The following is a 26,495-nucleotide window of genomic DNA, read 5'->3' as shown; positions in this document are numbered from 1 at the left end:
TTTCTCTCACCCCAACCCTTATCTATTTTTTTATTTTGTATTATTTGTCATCAAAATATCTCCATGTCATCCCTTTGTAACAAATCTCTAAGTCCTTCACAGCAAAGGGAGGAAGGTCAACCCCAGTGGCTCAGCCTGCCCCCTCTTCACTGGCTCAGGCACTGACACCCAACACATCTGGGACCCAACCTGGCAGTACTGCCTCTGTTGCCCCTGCACTACATGTGCCATCAGGTAGCACTACCTTGCAGCTGGTGCTTTGGTATCCTCCAGGGGTACTAGTGGAGGTGGGGATTTCATTATGTTCCAGGAGATGCCTGGGTTGGCACATAGGGTTGTGCACAGCACCATTGGTGTATGCCTAAGGCATATGGAGAGGCTGCTCTCCCTCATGGTCCATAGGAGGAGAAGGCAACAACCACTCCAGCAGCCAGTGGAGTAAGGGGACAGTGATGACAGTCCTGCGGGTGAGGACTAGATTCTCAATGTCCCCATGTTTGAATGGCATGGACTTGCGCTGTCATCTTCCCCCTCCCCTGTCATGGTGTTGCCCAACCTTTTTATATCCCTCACCATCCCTGTGCCTTGTGTTTGTCCTGTTTGTTTGTATTTGCTTCCTCACATACCCAATTTACCTGACCCAGAAATATCAATGCACATTACCCAGCATTCCTCTCATACTGAAAAAATGGGCACCTGTCCCACAAAAAAAAAATCATCCCATACACAGCTTTCCATTTCACACACGTCTTTTTGACACACTTGATTTGGTCCAGTTGGCTATATAACATGATTGCATTGTTGTCACCCCTCTTTGTGGAGGTGACAGTCCACATTCAGTTAATATTCTGTACATATTTTCATTTTACAGTGTTGAAGAAATGGAGGTATATGGTTCTTTCCTACCTCCTTTCTGCACATTCCTGTATTTTCCTTTGTTCTTCCCCCTGCTTGGCCTCCATTTCACCACTTTGCTATCTATTCCATTTTAATGCTTATAATCTGGTCAAAACATAGAATCACACACAGCATACATAAGTAACCAAAAAAGCAATGGAGCCTATTGCAGTATTACCTCTGTGCTTGCATAAAGTTTGGCATCTCTCACCAATGCCAAGTGATGGTGAATGACTCTTCTGTGGTGTGGTTACCTCAGCACAGTGCTGCTTAAAAATGCTGTGATATGTCAACACACTGTAACACATGGCGAATGTAGTAGAAAGAATGATTTCATTGCATTACCAGTACTTATTTAAAAGTATTATATACACCTGGATTTGAATCCTATATCACGTGAGCTCCAAAAGAAGTGTGTCAATGCATTTACACCTGCTGCCACAGATTCAGCTAAGCACCAGATGTATTTCATACACTCAACACTGAGAACTGTCATAATTTTACCAATGAGGCTTGCATCTGCATACTGCCTAACTATGCGCAAACAGGGAAAGCAGTAGACATGTGTATCTCCCATGCGCAAACACTTTACCAACCATCGTGCAAACCCACTGCTCAGTGATACCCTATACAAAGTGGACAATAGGTTCATAGGTTAATAGGTTCATAGGTTCATACTAGGCTATCTGCCCTAGGGCATTTATAAGCCTAGCCAGAATGTGTTTGGCTTTCGCCACCCATTTTAAATTTATTTTGCTATGCCCTTTTTCGAGGTTAGTATACTGTGCCTCTGTCTAACAGTGACACAGAAGTGATACCCGGGGTAAACCTATGATCTCCCATCCACTCATCAAGATTCCTCTTGAAGAGAGTCAATGAGGGACTCTGCTTAACCTGGACTGGGATTTTATTCCAGAGTGAAGGGAGCCTCTGGGTTATGAATCTGTCCCTCCAGCATGTCCTATTTATTTCAGTGCTGAGGTTCAAGTCTCTCGAGCGTGTAGCTCGATGGGATTTGGATTTTCTGAGGTGCAGCATGTCCATTAATTCCGGGTTGGACATGGCTTTATACGTCAGGCACAGATCGCCTCTGAACAGGCGGTATGCCACTGAGTAGAGCTGGAGTTTCTTTAACCGGGCATATGGCATCTGTTTGAGCCCTTTGATCCTCTTGGTGAGGTACTTTTGGGGTCTTTCCAGTTGCTGCAGGTGTCTGGTAAGGTACATCCCAAAGGGGCATTGTACTCAATTATGGGCTTGATGAGGGATGAGTAAAGAGGCACGATGACCTCCCCTGATCTAGATGTGAATCCCTTCATGATTAGGTGGGCTATATAAAATGTTTTTCTAACCACTTTGGCCACGTGGTTGTCAAATGAGAGATTGCTATCAACTTGGGTCCCCAGGTCCCTAATTACTTCTTCTGTACTTAATGGATTACCATCTATGTGGTAATTTGTGGGCACTTTGTTTTGCCAAAGGGGATGACTATACACTTTTGGCATTTAGCTTGAGGCCATGGCTCTGGCACCAGTTGTCTGTTTCTATGAGGCCCTTTTGGAGGATGCTTGTGTTGGCTGGAGAGTCGATTATGGCACCCAGTTTGCAGTCATCTGCGAACTTGGTCAGCCACAGTCCTTCCATGTTGGCCTGTACCTCCGAGAAATATATACCGAACAAGAGAGGTCCCAGGACTGAGCCTTGTGGGACACCACTTGTAACTGGTTTGGAGTCTGACATGGCTCCAGCAATTCTAACCATGTGGGTTCTGTCCTTGAGCCAGTTTGCAATCCATCTAGTGACATAGGGGTTTATATTTAAGCTGGTGAGCTTATCTATAATGCCCGAGTGGGGTATTGTATCGAAGGCTTTTGCAAGGTCCAGGTAGGCTGTGTGGACCACCTTCCCCTTGTCGATGGCCTTGGTGACTGTTTCAAAGAAATCAACCAGGTTTAAGAGGCAGGATCTGCCCTTAACAAAGCCAAACTGGGTAGGATCCAGTGTCTGTAGGTCCCCAATATCTTTATTTATGAGGTCCATGATGATCCTTTCCATAGCTTTGCAGACCAAGCTAGTCAGGCTTATGGGGCGATAGTTTCCAGGATCCGTTGAGGCACCACCTTTATGGAGAGGGACCACTGTTGCTGTACGCCACTCTTTGGGCACATATCCTGTAGTAAGGCTGAGATTGAACAGTAGTTTTATGTTTGGGTTTAGCTCTTCTTGGAGTTCATGTAAGACGCAGCCCGGGACACCGTCTGGTCCCATTGATGCTGTGTTTTTTGCTTTGGAGAGGGCGGCTCTTACCTGAGCATCTGAGATGTCAGGGGGGCAGCACTCTGCTGGGATAGATATTTGTCCTTTTGGTGAGGAGGGGGGGGGAGAAGTTTGCGCTGAACCTGTCAGCTAGGATGTTGGCAAGGTCTGTGGGTTCAGTGTATTTTTTGTCATTTTGGACTAATTCTGAGCATATCTGGGAATTACCACCCAGGTTCCTAACATAACTAAAGAAAGCCTTGTGAATATCCTTAGTGTCCTGTGCAATTTTTCTCTCGAAGCTGGCCTTAGACAATTTTATGAGTGCCCGTAGTTTTTTGCTAATACTGATCAGTGATGCCTTCCCTTTTTGGGATTTTGCTCTATCATTTAGTAGCTTCCTCCTTCTATTGTATAGTTTGTTTATGGCTGGGGTCCACCAGACAGGATGTCTGCCTTTGGAGGATTGGGTCTTGGTTTTATTTGGGATCGCATGATCCATGCATTCCTGAAGGTGTTCATAGAATGCATTTATGAAGGATTCTGTGGTCTGGGCCGTATTTTCCACAGGCCCGGGGACTTTGAAGGATTCCACCTTGGTTTTGAGGAGTGTGAAATTTGCTTTAGAGAAGTTTTTCACTGTGGTTTTCTGGGCAGGGGGTGGGGTCGGGATGTGAATATCCAGTGAGATTAGTTTATGGTCTGATCTTACCAGTGAGGGATACACTTCTGGTCTGGAGCATAGAGTCCCCATGTTGGTGATGATCAGGTCCAGTATGTTTTCCCCTCTTGTGGGAGTGGTAACAAGTTGTTCCATAGCATTTGAGTTTATAAATTCTAGGAACCTTTGGGCTAGGGTGTTGGAGCTAGAGTAATGCTCCCAGTCTATGTTTGGGTAGTTGAAGTCACCCAATATAATGGTGTTTGGAGAGACTTTCATATTTTCCAGTATTCTCAGAAAGGCCGAGTGGGGTTCCTGGGTTTTGGAGGGTGGTCTGTAGCAGGCTATAAACCGGAAGACAGTTTTACCCACTGTTAGTTGCACATGGATAGTCTCTGATGCTTCGTGCTTTGCCACCAACCTGGAGGTGTGGGTATCTTTGATGAATATCGATACTCCCCCTCCTTTTGTGGTTCGGTCCAAGTTTTGGGGCCGAAAGGCATGGTATGAGGTATAACCTGGTAGTGCTGGGGTGCTCTCGGGAGCCCTGAACCAGGTTTCTGTTACTGCCCAGATATCAATGTTCTCCATGTTAAGGAGAGTTTTGAGTGCGTGCATCTTGAGGTTTAGACTTCTGGCGTTTAGTAGCATTACTCTTAGTTTCTTATCTCTTGTGATACCTATGGAGGTGGGTTTGTCTTTTGAGCCTTGCCTAAAAAAGGCACTATGGGGGTAGCAAGAGCCTTTGCCAATATCCGAAAGCCCAGGGGTGACAGGTGCAAGCCGTCCCTAGCGAAGCATTGTGGCTTGTCGAGCATATCATCCCAAGCTGACAGGCATTGGATCCCCTTTGAATGACACCAGTACTTAAGCCAATTGTTGAAATTGATCATCTTGTCTTCATATTGTGGCATCATTCTTGGTGAGGGTAAGATGCTACTCAAGGTCAGGGTCATACCGGCCTGGGCTACATGCTTAGAGAGCTCCTTTATGTCTCTTTTCATGTAGTCCAGGGAGGTACATCTCAGGTCATTCACACCAGCATGGACAATGACTGAGTCATATTTGTACTTGCCTTGGAGTGACCTGAGTGCTTGTGTTATGTGGCGGATCCTAGCACCCAACAGGCTGCTCACCGTGACCCTCTCCTTGTTCAGCCTGGTGAGTGGGACGTCAGTGTGCCTGACGATAGAGTCACCTATTACAAGTGTATCAGGTGTGTTGTTTAGTCTTAAGGGCTGTGACTGTTTGGCACACTGGCTTTGTGAGATATGTGTTGCACGTGTTTTGTTTTGGGGTAGCGGTTGCTTGGGTGTCTGCTTTGGAGGTCTCTGCTGCTTAGGCAGATCTTTATTTAGAGCCTCCGAGTATGTTTTTGTGTGATTATGTGCTTGGTTTGCTGTCGTGGTAGGTCTATGTCAGACTGGAATTGTAGTGAGTGTGGTTTCCTTCTCCTCCTGACTGGTTATGCCAGTACTGAGTTGAGAGAGCTTAGCCTCCAGTTTGGCTATATGGTTGCATCTCTCACATGTGTTGGAATTTGTTGGGAGGAGGAGAGGATTGTCTGTGTACATGAGGCAGTTGTAACATTGCCTCAAGTTTCCCAGATTCACCAGCTGGACCGGAGAGGAGATTGACAACTGACCTTTGGACATGCTAGAATAATATTGGGAATTCCTTAATAATTGAAAACAAGGAAAAGTGGGGAGTGAGGGTGTAGTGCTTTTAATTTTTAGTGCTGACTTATATAATTGCTTTAGCACGCAAGTGCCAGGTAACTTAAGTGCAATGTGTTACAGGTAACTTAAATGCAAAAACGACAAACAGTAACTTTCTTTCAAGTGAAACAAGGAAATAAGTACAGTAAGCAATGCAGATATCACTAGTGATCCACAGAAGCGCTGAGAAGCCGCGTATTAGGTGGAATTAGCGTTCCATTGAAATAACAAGCAAACAAACAACAAGCATATAAACAAAGCTAGATTCAGCAGGCCTGGATCTAGTATATGCTACAGCAAACAAGGTGTACCAATTTCAGTAAGATACAGTTCAGATATTCAGGCACTATAAACCTTTAACCAGAAATTCCCAGCTCAGAAGGGCAGAGTCCAGCCTCTTCTCCCACAAGAGTGCAGACCACAAACCTTCTTAATGTAAAATAACTGGCCTGAAGCCCAAGTGCCTAAACCAGAACTAATACACTTTAAGAATAACAGACACTGGGCTCTCAATCAGCAGTTCCCAACTTAGAAGGATGAAAGCTACCTGTCCTGCCACCACAGTGCATGCCACAAACCTTCCTAATGTAAAACAAATAGCGTGTTTTCTTTTTGCTTACTGTCCATTTAGTCTTTGTGCCATAGAACTACATGTGGAAACACAAGCTAAATGAATGTACTATCTAAGAAAATAACACATATTTACAATGCAGCCATCTGTTATCTCTCCCCATACACTGCAGTGTTGGCCTCTCAGTACTTGTTCACACATATATCAACTACAATACAGAAATAAATAACAAATGTCTTATATACCATGCACATTTTTATAATGACGATGCGCATTCAGATTTTCCAGTACTTGTAGTAATGTGGACACCTATCTGCATATAGTCTGTTAATCTACTACACATTGCACACTCATCAGTCTGGTAACATGCAGAACTTTATTAGCTTGACAGTTGGACATGACTAGCTATCTATTTCATGCAGGCCTCTCAACATCTTCTCTCCAACATTTTCAGTGCTGATGTCATCTACTATAAGCTGCCCTGCAGCCTTGTAAAAGTCAGCCATGTGCAGTTGCATTTGCATAAAATACAGACTTCTCTCTGTGTACATAGGTAGGGGTTCTAATCTCATTGCAGTCAACTGGGAGGTGTGTCTGTCTCTATCTAGTCAGAAGAGTATAAATGTGTATCCTGCAGTTACCACTCCAATCCCATAGATTGCCAATATTTTGACACTTGCACATGCCTAAACATTCATTTTATGCAGGTCTCACAACATCTTCTCTCCAGCATCCATTGCTAATGTCATCAACTATAAGTAATCCTGCAAACTTGTAAAAGTCAGACCTGTGCAGTGGTGCTTGCGTAAAATACTGACTTCTCTAGTCTGTGTACTTAGGTAGGGGTTCTAATCTCACTGCAGGCAACTGGGAGGTGTCTGTGTCTCTCTAGTCAGAAGAGTATAAGTGTTTATCCTGCAGTTACCACTTCAATCCCATGAATTCCCAATATTTTGACATTTACACATCCATTTCATGCAGACCTCCCAACATCTGCTCTCTGACATCCACTGCTGATGTCATCCACTATAAGTTGTCCTGCAGCCTTGTAAATGTCAAACGTGTGCAGTGGTGCTTGTGTAAAATATAGAGTTCTCTAGTCGGTGTACTTAGGTAGGAGATCTGTTCTTACTGCAGTCATCTGGGCATGTGTGAGTGAGTGTGTGTGTGTGTGTGTGTGTGTGTGTGTGTGTGTGTGTGTGTGTGTGTGTGTATGTGTGCACTTGCTTGACATTAGAGAGAGCATTTTATACCAGCATGTGGTCCACTATCTTCTTCTCCCTAGACTCTGCTGATGTCATCAGCCATAGCTGATTTGTGTATGTGCAATATTTCCATTAGGGCAGGGTCAGAGACTGGCCTGTAGGTCAGACACAAGTCACCTCATCCTGTACAATATAGATTACAGTGGCAGGGCTTTCATTTCATCCACATACATCATGGCATGGTTTGTAGGCCCTGTATTTTCTTGACAAGAAACCCCTGTGATCTCTCCAGCTGCTGCAGGTGTCTGTAAGGTCCATGCAAAAGGAAGCATTATACTCTATTAGTGTTCTGATGAGGGTTGAGTACAGTGCTGTCATAACATCCTCAGATCTTTATACAATGACCTGACATATGAAGTGCATGACATAGTCTTTCCATACCACTGTGGAAACCTGGTGGTCAAAGTTCAGATTGCTATTTATGTGTGTTCCCAGGTCTTGCTCCACTGAGTTTGAGCATAGCGATAGTATTGTCAATGCTGTAATTAGTGAGGAATTCCACTTTGCAGAAGGCAAACATAATGACACATTTTTGCATTTATGTGTAGATCGCGTGGCTTTGCCACCAATCAGTTGTCTGTGTTAGCCCCTTCTGTAATATGTTAACATCACTGGTGGACTGAATGATTGCACCCAATATGCAATATTCAGCAAACTTGGTAAGCCAAAGGCTGTATATTTTAGCCTGGACTGTCAAGAAATAGATTCAAAACAGTAGAGGGCCTAGCACAGATCCTTGTGGTACACCAATGGTGACAGCTCTACTGGTAGAGGTTGATTTACCAACTTTCACGGTATGTATTCTGTCAGTGAACCAATTGGTTAAACATCTAGTGATGCAAGTTTTAATCTCCAGCTGGTAGAGTTACTCAATGATACCTGGCTGGGGGATTGTGTCCAAACCCTAGGCCAGATCAAGATAGGCAGTATGTACTGTCTTACCTTCATCCAGGCCTATCACACAGAATCAGTGGGCTATGACAGCTTCACAGATCACCTATAGCGTGACTCAGAACATACACCTACCTGACAGTTGGATACGCACTTCAACACACCCTCCAGATGGAATATTTTCTGATAGAAAGGTGTACATCCACATGCATCCATCTGAGTGGGGGGGGGCAGCACCTGATGCATGCATGTATAGACACAGCCTGACTCTTCTCATCTGTGAGGTAGATTGGTATGTTTCTAAATGGGCACTGGTAATATCCCAGGTGTGTGCAAAAGACATGTGTTAGTTGTTAATGCTAGATGCATTACATAAGTTAGATATCCTGAAAGAAGTCATCAAGGGCATGCTTTTTGACAGTTCTGTCATCCTGTGGAACTTCATCAGGCCAAGGCATTTGACACAAATCCCCAGTGAGGTATTCACACAACAATGTTGGAGCCATAAACACCTATATCACCAAGTGGGTAAACCACTGGATCACATACATGTCATATAAATATGTTCAATGTAAAATAACCTATATCGTGAGTCCAGTAATGAGGTCTGTACATCAGGGCTGTCTGCTAGGCCCTTTCTCTTGTCCATTATTTAAGTCACAGATGTCAAGAATGACATACACATTCTGTGTCCAAACAGCTCTCTGGAGGAAGACAGATTGTGTGGGCAATCATTGACTCCAATGATATTAATATAATGCAGACAGCATCAACACACACCAACAATTGCAGCCACAGCCATGACAACACATGATATGAAATGCAAACAGGAGAGGATTTGCTACGTTAAGAAAACAAATGCTCAAACAAATGATAATGTAGACATCACACCCATATAAACAGACAAACTGGTATGTGACCTTTGTCCTGAAGTAGATGTTATGTGGAACGTCCACCAGCATGTGCCCACAGTGGTGACTACTTCCTTGAATGATACACAACTACTGAGTATGTGAAGGACATCCACATCAAAGGCCATAATACACATCCTTCATCACACTTATAACTGAGTACAATGCACCCTTCTTCATGTACTTCCCGACAAATCTTCTAGTGATGTGTAAATGAAATGTATGACCCTTTGCCACAGTGAGCTGCCACACATCTTACTGTCCACACCTACGTATTGTTTTTGCTGCATAAACCTAGTTGTCTGATATTGTGGAACCTCTGTCAAGGTGTTATACCAGATGCTTGTGTGATACCTATTCCATTGATGCCCACAGTACATACATAGCTGCTTGACCAGTGATGCATACAGTACATACATAGCTGTTTGACAACCTTGATGGCATGTGTTACATTCATGACCGTGTGGATTGTGCCATATATATATATATATATATATATATATATATATATATGCCATGCACACCAGTCAACTGGTCTGAACTTACGCCAGGATGGTATGCTTGATTACCCTCATATATTGCTGAAATGTCATAATAGTTGTACAAGTGTATTTATGTAGAACCATCTGTGATCACTCAGAATTACAGATGTTATGTCAGAGACATTGGATTACTGTTGGTATAATTCTGATATTGTCTGTGACTGTTCATGTGTCTATTTAGTGTTGTCCATGAGCCTGTAACTTTGCCCCATTTGTTGGAGACCTCTGCTGACATTACTGTCATATTCAGGTAAATCATTTGGCACAGCTTCACAATATGCATCCAACCCTGATTGCATATAACATCTCTGATAGATGTCCTCCCCATTGTTCATGTCAAGATGCTTATATCACAAATACATCTCCATTTTTATGTCACCATATCTGACATAATATATGTCTGACATAATATACTTCTAATAGAAATGGCATCATTTAAACTGGGTGGTGGGAGCAGTGTTTAACTTTAACCACCAAAATAATTCTCGGTACATCAATAAATTCTCCCATTACTCTCCTCTGGTATTTTTATATACTTTTCCCTGACCAAAAAAAAACCCAACCTTTTTTGAAGTTCTCACAATTTAGCATGTGTTTAAAAAGGATATTTTTTCATATCTTTATCAATACTACTGTTATAATAATATTATTAATAAGGAATAGTGGTACATTTATTTTTATTTTATTTTTATTTTACATTTGTTTACTGGGAAAGTCCGACTGGAACTAGGTCTATTTACAGTGGAGGCCCAGGGAAAAAAGCTCCACATCAAACAATTGTATACAGTGGTATATAAAATCAAGATATATCATACAATAGGTTGATCCAGGCAGGCTTACTTTACACAATATTGAACCCTGGATGTTGGTATTTGGTAAAAAAAAAACACACACATTGACTGATGCAATCAAAGAGACATCTCACAAGACATAATAGTAGCAAACAGTAGGCCCTGTATGGGAGTTTCTGAGTGCTGCGTATTAGACATAGTAGTGAAAGAGAGGAGGTTAGTGAGAAAGTAAAGGAGACCAGGAAAGCATCTATGTAATGCAAGGACAGAGTCAGGACTGCAAGAGGTGTGGCTTGAGTGACTTTTTGAGCAGTGAGATAGTTGTTGCTGATGAGATGTTTTGGGGGAGGTTATTCCATTCCTTAACGATGGTATGAGAGAAAAGAGCTTTCCCTGCAGTGTTATTGGCTTTGGATATACAGAGTAGGGTCTTGTTGGATGAATGTAGAGGACAGTTTGCTGAGTATTGGTTTAGTAGTTGGGTTAGGGCTGGAGTTTTGTGGGGATTCTTTAGTATATTGAAGGTGAGTACTAGTTGGTGGTACATACTTAGATGAGGTAGTTCTAACCATTTTAGCTCCTTTAAGGCAAGACAGTGATGACTTCTAAAAGTGGAATTATTGGCGAATTTTGAAACCTTATTGTAACATGATTCAAGTTTGCCTAAGTCTGTTTTCCTGATGTGAATTAGGATTGGTGATGCATATAGTAGGGTAGACAAGAGGTAGGTTTGGGCTAGGGTGATATGTGCTTGGTCTGATAGGAATTGCTTGTGTTTGTATAAGGTTCCTAATTTTTTGTGTACTTTTTTAATGGTTTGGGTGATATGGACATCAAAGTGAAGATCCTTATCTATTTCAACACCAAGGAGCTTAGTATGGGGGGATGGAGAGATTGTGGTGCCATTCTTGGAGGTGATGGTGAAGGAAGGAGGTGTGGTTTTGGATTTGTTGGGGGTGAAAATAAGTTATTTGGTATTGTTGGGGTTTAGAATAATTTGGATATCAGTAATCCATTTTTCCATGGAGCAGAAGGATTCTTGAGTAAGCTTTTGAAGAGTGGTTATGGATGGGGCTGAGCATATTAGGGCTGAGTCATCTGCGTATTGTATAAGTGATGCATGCAGGGTGGAGGTATGTAGTTTGTTTGTGAAAATGGTAAATAGTAAAGGACCCAGTATTGATCCTTGTGGAATGCCAATGGTAGTTGGTAGTAGAGGTGATAGTACACCTTGCCATTTAACTGATTGTTTTCTATCAGAAAGATAGTTTCTGAACCAGGAAGTAGCAGAGGGGGCATAGGACATGGTTGTTAGAGTGTCTATAAGTAGGTTATGCGAGACCATGTCAAATGCCTTTGATAGATCTAACAATATGGTTGATACAAAGTTGTTGTTGTTTCTAAGATTATTGACCTGGTTGGTAAAGGAGAGAAGAGCTGTAGTTGTGCTATGGTTTGGGCGGAAGCCATGCTGTGTGAGGGAGAGGAGATTATGTGAGGTTAAGAAGTGCATCACCTGGGTGTGAATGTATTTCTCCAAGATCTTGGAAAGGGGGGATAGGATAGCAATGGGGCGGTAGTTTGATAGTTCATAGGAGTTGCCACCTTTGTGAAGGGGAATGATGTATGACACATTCCATAGTTGGGGGATGTAAGTTTCTTGTATGGAGCGGCTTATCAGAATAGAAACAGAGTAGGCTAGGGACTCTGCAGCTAATTTTAGGATAGTAGTGGGTAGACCATCTGCTGTGAGAGTGGTGAGTTTTAATTTTGAGAGTAGTTTTTTAACTGTGGAGGTTGGCAGGGGTGAAAGTGTAAAGGGGAGTATACTATTGTGATCTATAGTTGGGGTGAATATAGAGCTATTGTTTGATAACTCGGTAGATAATGAGAGAATAGATTCTGTGAATCGATGGTTAAATTGAGAAGTTATACTGTCATTATCAGTATTGGTGTTGGGAGCTAGGGTGGTAGTTTTACCGGGTTTTAGAAGAAAATTGATAGCCTGACAGAACTTTTGGGGGTTCTTGGAATATTTGTTTTTGTTTTTCTAGGAAGTAGTTTTGTTTATCCATTTTTGTTTGTCTTTTGGCCTGATTACAAAGTTGTTGATACCTTTGTTTATCTTGGCTGGTGTTCTTTTTCCAGCTCTTCCAGGCATTGTCTCTGGCTTTTAGTAAAGCTTTTGTTGTTTTATCTAGCCAAGGGGCATAGTTAACTTTAGTCCTACATTTCCTGATGGGAGCTAGTATATTTAGAGCATTCATAAAAGTATTATTGAAATATTCAACTGCCTGGTCTAATGCTAGAGTTTGTTTGCTTCTTGAAGTATCTGGGTGGAGCGGTTGAATACTGTAGCTCCAAACTCAGATTTCTAGATCACATAGATTGAGTTTGCAAACTGGCATTAAGAACTTTTCTGCATACTAAAATTCATAAAATTAAGAGAACCCCCAGTCTTGTTACTCCCTGTTTAAAGTAAGGGAGCAGTGTATGGGACCCTTATAAGAAGATACTGCTATGGTGCTTAGAATTAATTTAAACAATGTTTACCTATAACACATACAGTTTGAAAGAAAAGAATGATAGTTGTATGTAGAGGTTTGCAGTCTGTATAGACTTGGAGATGATCTCTAACTGACTTTTTCCTGCCTTCTTAAGCTAGAGGAAGAACTGTTAATTTTCAGTCTGTGGAAAAATAGATTAAACTAAAACAGCCAAGAGAAATGTGTAACTGATTTGCTTTAGAGGTGGTGAGGCTCTAGAATATTCAGTTTATTGAGATAAGGTTTGTTAAGTTCTTAAATTAAAAAAAGAAGTTGATTGACCATGTGGGAGTACAGTTACAATACTCTCTGAAGTGGCATGTATATTAGTCTTTATTGATAAGGTATGGTACAGTGTAGAGTGGCGGGATTAACTTTAACTGCCAGAATAATTCTCTGTATATCAGTAAATTCACCCATTACCCTCCTCTGGGATTTTTGTATGCTTTTTCCCAGCCCCCCCCCAAAAAAAAAAGTGCTCACAACCCCAAGCTGCACATTCAAGTGGGATGTGGAATTTTCTGAAGTAAAAGCCAATACCAAAGGGCTCTGGCTGACTATGTCTACAGATGATTGAAAGCCTGAAGCAGTCATTGAATCTCCATATAACTTATCCAGTTTGCAGGAAGGTTTGTCCCAAACAAATAACTGGTGTCAAAAACTAGATGCCAAAAAAGGACTATTATATCCTTTGGGAAGTCTTTTACCCCAGGGAACTGCCACATTGACAATATGGTCCATACAGCTGACCCAGTTGTTTGGGATTTTGAAACTTATGTGGATGGTGACCTAACTTTTGATCAACATGTGACCATTTTTGGAGGAAAGTTCTTCTATATTGCACAGCTTATAAATAAAGGGATTGTTTCTAGATCTAGGGATGTCATTGTCTGCCTTCACTCAGCTCTCATTAGGCCAGTCATTGAATATAATGCTCCCTTTGGCATGTATCTGTCCAGACACATGGAACAACTGGAAAGCCCATAGAGATACTTTACTGAAAGGATTCAAGGCCTAAACAACATGTCTGACTTGGAGTGACTCAAATCCCTGTCATAATACTTGGTATCCTGCAAACTGTGAAGAGATGACCTATGTCTGACATACAAGGCATCCTCTGACCCATTACCGATGGATTTGCTGGACATCAGCAAATCAAATGGCATCAGAAATACTCAGTCTAGGGATCCAAACCTCTTCTGCAAAATCAACAGAATGCCGCTATGGAACAGACTCCCCATCCACATAAAACAAAGTACATCCCTGTCCATATTCAAGTACAACTTAGAACTGTGGATGAGAAATGAAAAAGTTACCCCAGGACTGCTCCCTGTACTACTAATGGACAGAGGTAGCCCCTACATTTTTTATTCCACGCATGGGTCCTTTCAAATTATCTGTGGTATGATCTCAGTTATTTTCATTAGGAGTAATATATAATTATTGACCATGGATGGGTAAGAACAATCTATAACCAAATGAGATGGGTTATTTTGAGCACAAAAAGGGAAACTGGCTAGGCTTAAAATGACCTGCAAGGGCAGCTAGCCTAGTACTTACCTATGAACCTATGTGGTGTAAAGAATAGTGTGGCATGATAGGCAGCATGTTATGGTGCTTTATATGGCATGATGTGGTGTCTGAAATGGCATTCTGAAACAGATGGCAAGTTATGGTATGGTATCATACTTGGCATGACATTATGTGGTGTCTTCCATGGCATGATGTGGCAGATGGCAGGTTATGATATGGTATAGTGCTTGTCATGTCTTAGAATGGTATCTGGCATATTATGGTATGGTATCATGTTTGGCATGGCAGCATGTGGTGCCTGCCATAGCAAAGTGTAATAGATGGCATATTACGGTGCTTGACTAGAATGGCATTGTGTAGCAAATGGCATTGTAAGGCCTTCCACATATTTAGACCAGCTACTACACAGACAGAATAAAGGTGGAGATGTCTCAGTTTACATCAATAACAAATTCACCTCAACGCTGGTCAAACAGGATGACACACTTGAGCTTCTCCATATCCAGATTACTATAGGTAGAGTCCAATACCATATCTTTGCAAGTTATAGTTCCCCCTGTATGACCAAGGAAATCTGTAACCCTTACTTATATTTACTGGAAATACTCATCATTCAACCCAGTACCATATTCCTGATCAGCTTTAACAAATCCACTATAAACTGCCTAATTCTATGAGTTTGTTTACAATGTCCACACCATCCCAAACTTGCAGGTCCAGAGATTCCTGGAATTTTGTAATCATAAACACCCTGGATCAGATGGGACACATATGTACAAGGGGTGCAAACATACTGGACCTGGTTCTTACAAATCTGGAGAATTCTGCACCTGCCTAATATATTATTCTGTCTGGTTAGTTTGGACCATAAAGCTGTCTTCTTTGAAAGTAGAAGTAAATCCCATGAACACAACTAACCCTGTTGCATTTTGAAACCATTCTTAGGCAAACTTCCTATTACTAAGTGATAACCTGACAAAATTTTAAGCTCCCAAGCCCTGAAAACACAGCTACTTATACAAATTTTTTACAGATACCCTGTATGATTATGTTAATAGATGCATTGAGACAACTGTGCCTACCATGAATAAGCTCAGAACTCACTCAAAAAGCAAGCTACCCTGGTGGAATCCAAACACTGATAGGTGGTACAACAAAAGGAAGTTGGTCATAGCAAAAGTTAGGTAGTACAGTGCCCAGCAGGATTAAAACACTATCATCAACCTAAACAAGCAAACAACTCTGAGACAAAAGCATCCACCAAAACCAATTTTAAGGTAAACATGCTTCCCAGGCCAAGGACAATTGTAAAACTTTTGGCTGTACAAACTAATGTGCAGAACTAATTGTAAATGAACCACCTACACAGAGCTGGAAGATATAGCTAATCCATAGGCTGTCAAATTCGACATCAGTCTTACACCCCCTGACCACCTCACAGCAAATACCATTTAACATACCCCCCTCAACTATTACTAGGGTACAGGTCCTAAATGTACTGTCCCAGTCCTAGAACCCTGCAGCAATGAGCCCTGACAGGATGCCTATTAAGTAACATGAAACATGGCCTATCAGGACCAGTAGAGTCACTATTTAACCACAGCCACCAGTCAGGCTTTGTACCTCATGAACAGAGAACTGCAACAGTGGTTCCTATGCATAAGGGTGGACCTTCTACAGATCCCAGCCAGAAGCTACAGACCCATTAGTCTAACTAGTCTCATATGGAGAACCATGGAAAAATTATTTTGGAAATGATTAATATACTGACACAGGAAACCTTCAGAATGGATCCAACCCAGTTCATTTTCATCAAGGGAAGAACATACTGGTGGATTTCTTTGAGAAGGTCACTAAGGCAATGGACAAGAACAAAATCATGTGCATACTGCCCACCTTGATCTGGCCAAAGCATTTGATACAACAACCCATGCAGACATTGTAAACAAGCTCACAGAATTAGGCATAGATCCCTATGTTACATGCTGGATAGCCACTGGCTGTAAGATAGAACCCTGGAAGTTAGGATAGGGAAGTCCACCTCCACACAGAGGCCAGTCTATAGCAGACTCCCCCAGAGCTCTCTGCTGCATCTTCTCCTTTCTGGCAACTATTTCTTGGAAGTCAAGGCCAATGGCGAGGGCCTTTGGCTGACCAGGTTTGCTAATGATTGCAAATTAAGAACAGTCATAGAATCCCACCAAGACACTAATCTCCTCCAGGAAGGTTAACATAGACAAATAACTGGTGCCAGAATCATGTTGTAAAACTCAATGAAAAGAAATGCATAATAGTATCCTTTGGGAAGGTGGCTTCCCCAGGAAACTACCTCTTTGATAACACTGTGAAGGCTGCCAGCCTAGCCAGATAGAATTTTGTAGATAATTCTGTCATTTGTACATATTAATATAAGCCACAGGTTTGTCTCTTAAATGTGAAAAGACTGCTGTTAGATGTGGAACTGCAAAAAAATGCAACAACAGTGCACTCTGCTGGCAGAAAGCTCACCAAGTAAAGCATGTTGTGACCCTTTGATCTAAACACGGTGCCAAAATGTCTAAATGAAGACATTCTTTCTATTGTTTTAACCAAGAGTTAAATTGCTAGATTTAAACATGCAAATATATGTTTATTGCTCTGCTTCCTGACCAGCTGCAAGATAACAAAAGGAGATGTTAAGAATGTAAATGTAGTTTCTATTAGCCTGGGAACCCAGGGAAGTGTGAAGAATGATGTAATGTGAACCAGGAATGTGATTTTAAAAACAGATAGAATCAGAGAACATTAAGCATTTTTTGTCTTGACCATTCAACTCATCAGCACTATGCCTTTGCTCTATATGTAGGTTTATCTTAGACTTGTGTTTTCTCTAAGAAATAGCTAGAAACTAGAAAGATTAGACTAAGGGTTTTTATATGATGTCAAAACTGTACTACTGAATTATTTTAAGTATTTCTCTGTGATCTCTGAACTCTTGACTAGCACTGTGTGGTAAAAAAGTATTGTTTTGTGTTTTTAATTATTTATTATTAAATATTTTTAAACCCTTTTAACTGTGGCTGTTTTGTGTAGAGATAATTTAAGCTCTAGTGTACATTGCATGTATGTAGTGATCCTGTACCAAGTCACTCTAAAAAGCCTTGACTGTTTAGTCACACTTACCAATTGGATAATAATATTGCACAGTAATAATTGGGCACCCTTTTAAGGGCCTTTGAGTAGCTGATAAATATTAGTGAGTGGTGGCAGCTGATACTACCATATAGTCTGGGAAAAAGGGGCACAGCTGGAGAATATGTGCCAGCCTTCCCCAGGAGTGCCTGTGTGGTTGTATAACCTCTTCTCAAAGTGTGTGTGTGTGTGTGTGTGTGTGTGTGTGTGTGTGTGTGTGTGTGTGTGTGTGTGTGTGCGTCAGCTACTTGGGCAGGGACACAAAGCACTGGTTGGACAGAGAGGGTGCTGGAGGTGTTAGCTTGCCCACTAGGCTGAGATCTGTATGCTATAGCTGTGCCAGTGGGGAGTTTTATTGGGGACCAGGGGTGCAAGGGAGTGACCAGGCCTGTGATCTCTGTGTGCTCTTAATGGAAATTGCACTTTTCTGTGTGTATTTGTTATCCTCTCCTCCTATATGAGATGCCCCTCACTGGTGTTAGAGGTGAGGATTGAGGCTCCTTGATTGCTGGGCCAGGGCATGGGCATCACATATTAATTGTTTGGCAGCAGTGGGATATCCACACCACATATTAATTTGTTGGCAAATACTAATTGGCTTGTAGTGGTGTGGGTAGAATGAATTCCTGTAGCTTGTGTACCGTGAGCTTTGAAGGTGTTTTGTACTCTAAATCTGCCATGCAGTGAATACTCAGAGTTCATATCACAATTGTTTTATTTCTTTTGTTAGCTTAGTTAGTCAGGGTGAGCAGGCAGCATGTCAGCAGAGGAGTATGGAAAGCTGACAAGGACCCAGCTGGTGGAGATGTGCCAGGCTAGAGGACTGGTGCATGAAACCTGACTAAGGCAGACCTGATTTCAGCCTTGGTTAAAGCTGCATCAGAAAACAGCAACCAGGAGGACAATCAGACTGGCAGTGGAGATATAATACCCTTGGAGAATGGACAGCTCAACCTTTCTGCAGAGGACTTAAAAATCCATCTGGAGCTAAAGAAACTTGAGTTGGAGGCCATGTGTTTGGAGATAGTAGCTGAGGAAAAGGAGTGGCAGAGGAGGCATGAGAGGGAAATGCTGGCTCTTTGCCAGAGTCATGGAGGTAATGGGGAAGGGAGTAACTGGACCCCAGAATCACAAAAGGTCAGTAAATTCCTTCTGCAATTTAAAGAGGGGGATCATTTTGATAGTTTCATTCATATTTTTGAGAGAGTATGCAAACAGTATAGTGTTGACCAAAGGCTCTGAGTACAGTTCCTGACCCACTTACTTCATGGTAAAGCTGTAACTGTTTTGTCAAAAATGTCTGATGCATGTTTTGATTATACTGCTGTTGAAAATCACTTATTAGAATTGTTTAAGCTAACAGCTGAAATGTATAGGAAAAAGTTTTGTGAGCATAGACGCAAGGCAGATGAAAGTGTGTGAATATGTTGCTGAACTGAGCACTTATTTCCATAGGTGGGTGATTGGATGTCAGGTCACCACTTTTGAAGGGCTGGCATACCTTTTGGTGAGGGAACAAGCCCTTAGCACTTTGCCTGAGGACATGAGGAATGGTTAGCTGATAGATAATGTGCTACTTCAGATGAGTTGGGGAAGAAGGGAGATCTATACATGGCAATCAGGGCAGCCCTGCACAGGAAAGGGACCCCAAGTACTGCTCATGGGTCTAAAGAAATCCATGGTGGGTAGCACAGACCACACCAACAGAATCTGCCAGTAGCAGGGGAAGCCACTAGTCCAGGTACACATCCAGGAGCTAGGGTTAAATGTTTTGAATGCAACCACTGGGGCCATTTGGCATACAGGTGTCCATGGAGGCAAGCTGGGGAACAAAAGGTGAGGGAGCCAGTAAGTGGGAAAGACAAAATGCCAATAATAGGTTGTCTTGAGACAACAGGGGTACCAAACTACCATCCCGCAGATGTCCTGATAGGGAAGGATTTGGATGAGGTAGTACCATATGCTTATGCAGTTACACGCAGTCAGGCTAGGAGACAAGAATGTGGGACTGGTAGCCTGGGGGAGACCCAGACAGACTGTATGCTTACAGCCAGGACTGGTGAGGTGGTTACATCAGGGAGGGAGCTACTCTGTAGCAGTGAGACTGAAGATGAGCCACAGCTGCTTGTGGGCACTGATGTTCCCTTGGACAGAGTGACTGCAAAGGTAGAGGTGAGTAACTGTAAGAGGATGCCAGACTTCCTGTGGAAGGGGAGCTGGGAAGGGTTACAAGGAGAGAGTTGAGACAGGCTCAGCTCTCAGACCCTACATTGCAAGGCCTGAGGCAGGTAGCTAGGGAGGCACCTGATTCTCAAGGAAAGGGGGAATATGTATACTGGGACAAAGGGTTACTATACAGAGAGTGGACCCCTGAGGGAGGGCTAGAAATTGAGAGAGTACATCAGTTGGTAGTGCCTAGAGCCTACCATCTGGTGCTTCTAGTCATAGCCCATGATATTCCTTTGCAGGTCATATGGGCATAAAACGTGCAAAGAGGCATATTATGCATAACTTCTATTGGTCTGGAATTTCCAGAGATGTAACAAGGTACTTCAGGACCTGTGAGCAGTCTCAAAAGGTAGACAAGGCAGGAGACAAGGTGAGAGCTCCTTTGATGTCTTTGCCTGTAATTGAGGAGCCATTTCAGAGGGTAGCTATGGATATTGTGGGTTCTCTGAGTACCCCAAGTTCCACAGGAAAAAAGGATATCCTAGTGGTAGTGGCTTATGTTACACAATACCCTGAGGCAGTGGCTTTGTCCTCCATTGAAGCAGAGAAGGTGGCAAATGCTCTGTTAGAGATTTTGAGCAAGGTAGGTTTCCCAAAAGAAATACTGAGTGACAGAGGTGCCAATTTCATGTCAGATTTGCTGGCTTGTCTGTGGAAGTCCTGTGGGGTGAAGCACATGAAGACCGCCCCCTACCATCCCAAGATTAATAGTCTTGTTGAGAGGTTAAACTCTAAAATCAAGTCCATGCTGTGGGCATTTGTAGATCAGTTTAAGAGGGAGTGGGACAAATATAGGCCCCATCTGCTGTTTGCTTACAGAGAAGTTCCCCAGGAATCCACAGGTTTTTTACCCTTTGAGTTGCTGTATGGGCATACGGTGAGGGGACCTCTAGATTTAATTCGAGATGAGTGGGAAGGTGAGTGCGAGTCTCACAAGCAGTCTGTTGTGACATGCATCCTACACCTCAGGACAAGGCTCAGGGAACTCATAGGCTTGGCCCAGGAAAACCGGGCAGAAGCCCAACAATGGAAAAAGGTGTGGTATGACAGGAATGCTCGCACTAGAGAGTATGCTGTGGGGCAGCAGGTAATGGTTCTCATTCCTGTCAGCTACAACAAGCTGCAAGCAGCTTGGGAGGGACCCTACAAGATGGTAAGAAAGGTAAATGATGTTAAATATGTGGTGGAACTGCTAGGTAGAAGGCAGGGGCACAAATTGTACCATGTTAACATGATGAAACCTTACCATGATAGGGAGACCCTTGTGCTGAGCATTTGCAGTGGACTGCAGGAGGAGTCTGAGGGAGATCTGGGGACTGATCTCCTCAGTAAGGCTCGGGATGACACCTCAGTGGAAGGGGTAGCAATGTCCCAGCAGCTATCTTCTACCCAGGTTCGAGATATCTGAGCAGTTTTGCAAGAATTTGGGGACATGTTCACTGGGAGACCAGGGTGCACCCACCTGGGGTAGCACCAGGTGGATACAGGACCCCAAATGCCTATTAGGCAGACCCCTAACAGAGTGCCTGAGAGGGTCAAACAGACTCTGAGGAAGGAGGTACAGGAGATGTTGGAACTAGGGGTGATTTGAGAGTCCAACAGTCCCTGGGCCTCCCCAGTGGTGTTGGTGCCAAAGAAGGATGGCAGCACCAGGTTCTGTGTGGATTACAGAAAATTAAATAGTCACACAGAGTTAGATGCTTACCCCATGTCAAGGACAGATGAGGCCCTAGAGCAGCTGGGTGGGGCTAAGTATCTTACAACCATTGATCTTACCAAGGGTTACTGGCAGGTGCCCTTATCTCCCAGTGCTTGAGAGAAGTCAGCCTTTCTGACTCCTTTTGGCTTGTATGAGTTCACCAAGATGCACTTTGGGATGAAGAATGCCCCAGCAACTTTCCAGAGCAGGAGGGTTTGCCCTTGCTTACCTAGATGATATTACTATCTACAGTCATTCATGACCAGAGCACCTTCAGCATGTCAGGGAGGTGCTGGGCAGACTACAGAGGGCAGGGTTGACCATTAAGCTGAGCAAATGTCAGGTGAGTATGGCAGAGGTCTCCTACCTAGGACATAGAGTGGGGAGTGGTAAGATAAGGCCAGAACCTGCCAAAGTGGAAGCCATTCAGGCATGGCCTGCACCTGTTACTAAAAAGCAGGTGAGGGCATTTTTAGGGACAGCAGGGTACTACAGAAAGTCTGTCCCCAGTTATAGTATCATAGCTGCTCCACTCACAGACCTGACCAGGAAGAACAAGCCAGATAAGGTAGAGTGGACCCCAGCATGTGAGCAGGCATTCCAGATGCTTAAAGAAGCTTTGGGAGGACCCCCATGTGTTAGCCACTCCAGATTACAGCAAATAATTTGTTGTGCAGGTGGATGCTTTGAACCATGGGGTGGGGTCTGTACTTAGCCAGATTTCTTCAGAGGGGGAGGAGCGCCCAGTGGTTTATCTTAGTCATAGGCTCCAACCCAGGGAGGAATGCTATGCAGCTGTAGAAAAGGAATGTCTAGCCATAGTGTGGGCACTGCAGAAATTTCAGCTTTTTCTGTATGGAAGGAAATTCACTGTTTTGACAGATCACAACCCCTTAACATGGTTAAAGTGAGCCAGCCAGCAAAATGCCAAGTTGCTAAGATGGAGCCTAGGGTTGCAAGCATATGATATGTCAGTGCAGCACCGAAGTGGGATTAGCAATGCCAGTGCAGATGGGCTCTCAAGACAGGGAATGGTGTAAGGTATACTCAGATAGACCTAACCCTCTCAAGCAGTGTTTCTCAAGGGTCACTTGAAAAACTAGCTTGAGTTCTCCGGGGGGGGGGGGGGATGTAAAGGCTGCCAGCCTAGCCAGATAGAATTTTGTAGATAATTCTGTCATTTGTACATATTAATATAAGCCACAGGTTTGTCTCCTAAATGTGAAAAGACTGCTGTTAGATGTGGAACTGCAAATAAATGTAACAACAGTGCACTCTGCTGGCAGAAAGCTGAACAAGTAAAGCATGTTGTGACCCTTTGATCTAAACATGGTGCCAAAATGTCTAAATGAAGATATTCTTTCTATTGTTTTAACCAAGAGTTAAATTGCTAGATTTAAACATACAAATGTATTTTTATTGCTCTGCTTCCTGACCAGCTGCAAAAGGAGATGTTAAAAATGTAAATGTAGTCTCTGTTAGCCTGGGAACCCAAGGAAGTGTGAAAAATGATGTAATGTGAACCAGGAATGTGATTTTAAAAACAGAGAGAATCAGAGAGCATTAAGCATTTTTGTCTTGACCATCCAACTCATCAGCACTCTGCCTTTGCTCTATATGTAAGTTTATCTTAGACTTGTGTTTTTTCTTTGAAATAGCTAGAAACTAGAAAGATTAGACTACGTGTTTTTCTGTGATGTCAGAACTGTACTACTGAATTATTTTAAGTATTTCTCTGTGATCGCTGAACTCTTGACTAGCACTGTGTAGTAAAAAGTATTGTCTTGTGTTTTTAATTATTTATTATTAAATATTTTTAAACCCTTTTAACTGTGGCTGTTTTGTGTAGAGATAATTTAAGCTCTAGAGTACATTGCATGTATATAGTGATCCTGTACCAAGTCACTCTAATAAGCCTTGACTATTTAGTCACACTTACCAATTGGATAGTAATATTGTACAGTAATAATTGGACACCCTTATAAGGGCCTTTGAGTAGCCGATAAATATTAGTGGGTGGTGGCAGCTGATACTACCGTATAGTCTAGGAAAAAGGGGCACAGCTGGAGAACCTGTGCCAGCCTTCCCCAGGAGTGTCTGTGTGGTTGTATAACCTCTTCTAAAAGTGTGTGTGTGTGTGTGTGTGTGTGTGTGTGTGTGTGTGTGTGTGTGTGTGTGTGTGTGTGTGTGTATGTGTGTGCGTGCATGTGTGCGTGTGTGCATGTGTGTGTGTGTACTTGGGCAGGGACACAAAGCACTGGTTGGACAGAGAGGGTGCTGGAGGTTTTAGCTTGCCCACTAGGCTGAGATCTGGATGCTATAGCTGTGCCAGTGGGGAGTCTTATTGGGGACCTGGGGAGCAAGGGAGCAACCAGCCCTAGACTGACTTGAGATCTCTGTGTGCTCTTAAGGGAAATTGCTCTTTACTGTGTGTATTTGTTATCCTTTCCTCTTATATGAGACACCCCTCACTGGTGTTAGAGGTGAGTATTGAGGCTCCTTGATTGCTGGGCCAGGGCACAGGCATCACAAACACCCCTAAGAGATACAAAATAGTCAGGGATTTGGGGATATATATATATATATATATATATATATAGGCAGTAGACATGTATATCAGGTAGTAAGGGAATCATTCCATGCTGTTCAACGTATGAGCAAGGGTATGATATCTAGGTCCAAGGAAGTCATTGTTCCACAGTATTCAGCATTCCTCCAAAGCTATCAAGTACAGTGCTCCCTTTGGTATGTGCCTGACCAAGCACATGCTCCAAATGGAACATCCACAGAGGTTCTTCACAAAAAGACTATAGGGCATTAACAACGCATCCTATGCAGATCACCTCAGGGGTCTATCCCTATACTCTGTCTCCTGCAGTCTGTTGAGGGGAGATTTATATTTGGTATACAAGGTTTCCCTGAATCCCATTCTGATGGACCATCCAAAAAACAAATAGCATCAGAACTACTCAATCCAGGGATCTAAACCTTGCTTGTGAAATCAATGAGAGTTTTTGAATGGACAGATATGTGTATCAGAGAATGCCCCTTCTCTGGAACAAGCTTCCTATTCATGGAAAGCAAAGTTCTTCCCTGACCCTATTCAAGTATAACCTAGACCAATGGATGGGAAACTGGAAATTCACACCTGGTCTGTCACCTATGTCACTAATAACTCCAAGTAAAAGGAGGAAAAGGTGCCAGAAGTCACCAACAACAGAAAAAAGCACCTGGATAGGCGTTTCCACGAAAACACATTTATTGACAGGTATTAAGCACAGCACAGCACTCACTAACGCTGACCATAACAGTAAGCAGTACGTTTTCATCCACAAATTCTTCAGATATACACAAGCATTACCTGTAGTATCTATTGTCCCTGTATGGCATCAGATCATCTTTTAGCTCTTGATAAGCCTCCTTAATCCTTTTACAGAAATACTTTATTTCATTCATTAGAGGGCTTTCAAATGAAGAATACTCCGAGTCCATCATGAGTGTTCTAAAAAAAATCCATATCCCTCTCTGTAAATGCCTGGCCATCCAAACCCAAGTTACAAATACCTCTTAAAATAACATCTATAGCACCAAAACTGGTTGGATACATTTAGGAAGCCTGCTTAGGCTTAAAAAGGTCCATGTGGTCATTAGCCTATTATACACCTATGAACTTATGAAATAGCATGATATGGTAGATAGCATGTTATGGTATGGTATGGTATAGTGCTTATTATGTTATGGCATGGTAAATGGCAAGTTAGGGTATGGTGTAGTGCTTGGTAGTGTGTAATGTCTGCCATGGACTGACCTTAAGTAGCAGGCAGCATGTTATACCATAGTGTGGTAGTTGGCAAGTTATGGTATGGTATAGTTCTTAGCATAACATAGCATGATGTCTACTGTGGCATGGTGTGATAGATGGCATTGTGTGGCATGGTGTGGTAGATGACAGGCTATGGGATGTCATGGTGTGGTAGATGGCAGGCTATAGCATGGCATGGTGTGGTAGATGGCAGGTTATGTGATGGCATGGTATAGATGGCAGGCTATGGTATGGTAGATGGCATTTTATGGCATGGTGTGGTAGATGGCAGGCTATGGGATGTCATGGTGTGGCAGATGGCAGGCTATGTCATGGTGTGGTAGATGACAGGCTATAGCATGGCATAGTGTGGTAGATGGCAGGCTATGGCATGGCATGGTGTGATAGATGGCAGGCTATGGCATGACATAGAAGGGCATGGAATGGTATAGGGTGGCACAATGTTACAGAGTTCTGCAGATGACTGCAGGGTGATGGCTGTTATGTACGGTACCACTTTAATCATTCCCATGAGCATGTGACAAGTAGTATCTGTTTAGCAATGTTATTGTGAACATGCAGAATTATAGAATGCTAGTGCCTTGCTGGTAAAAGTTCCCACAGCCTATAGTGTTGCATAACATGCTTTCCTTTATATGCAAGCAATACCTAGCTATTATGATAACAAGCAAAGTTCTTTAATAAGAGGGATTTACTTATAGTCTCACCAGTCCTCTGGAACATACAGAGTGATGGGTAAGATGGTTGGAGTGTACCATGTTATAACTTGCTTTTTCGGTATATTTAAAATAATTGAATGCTTGATTGTCACTAACCTTATTCTGTTTGGATTACAGTTGTTGTTATGTGCATGCACTCAGTTCTGATTGGTGGTGAGGAACAGAAAATCCTACTAGAGAAAGCTGAAGAAATGGAGATGACTGATGGGAGCTTTGTCTTCATGCCATATGACACCCTGCACTATAGCCTTCCTTATAAGGGCATTTCCTAC

General features: G+C 42.7%; 1 protein-coding gene across 1 annotated transcript in view; it reads left to right on the top strand.

Moving 5' to 3' along the window:
• Positions 1-26,495, top strand: part of GUCY2D (guanylate cyclase 2D, retinal) — a 1,710,150-nt gene that overhangs the window by 245,584 nt on the left and 1,438,071 nt on the right. Inside the window, exon 2 of the mRNA XM_044076324.1 lies at positions 26,341-26,495. This exon is cut by the window's right edge and continues 147 nt beyond it. Within this exon, the coding sequence (XP_043932259.1) occupies positions 26,341-26,495 (155 nt within the window). The remainder of the gene's footprint in view (positions 1-26,340) is intronic.

Source organism: Protopterus annectens, chromosome 7.part0 (assembly GCF_019279795.1).
Source record: "Protopterus annectens isolate FY-2018-M chromosome 7.part0, PAN1.0, whole genome shotgun sequence".
NCBI classification, from domain to species: domain Eukaryota; kingdom Metazoa; phylum Chordata; order Ceratodontiformes; family Protopteridae; genus Protopterus; species Protopterus annectens.
The sequence above is the reverse complement of the archived record's forward strand: the minus strand, read 5'-3'. Positions and strand labels throughout refer to the sequence as shown.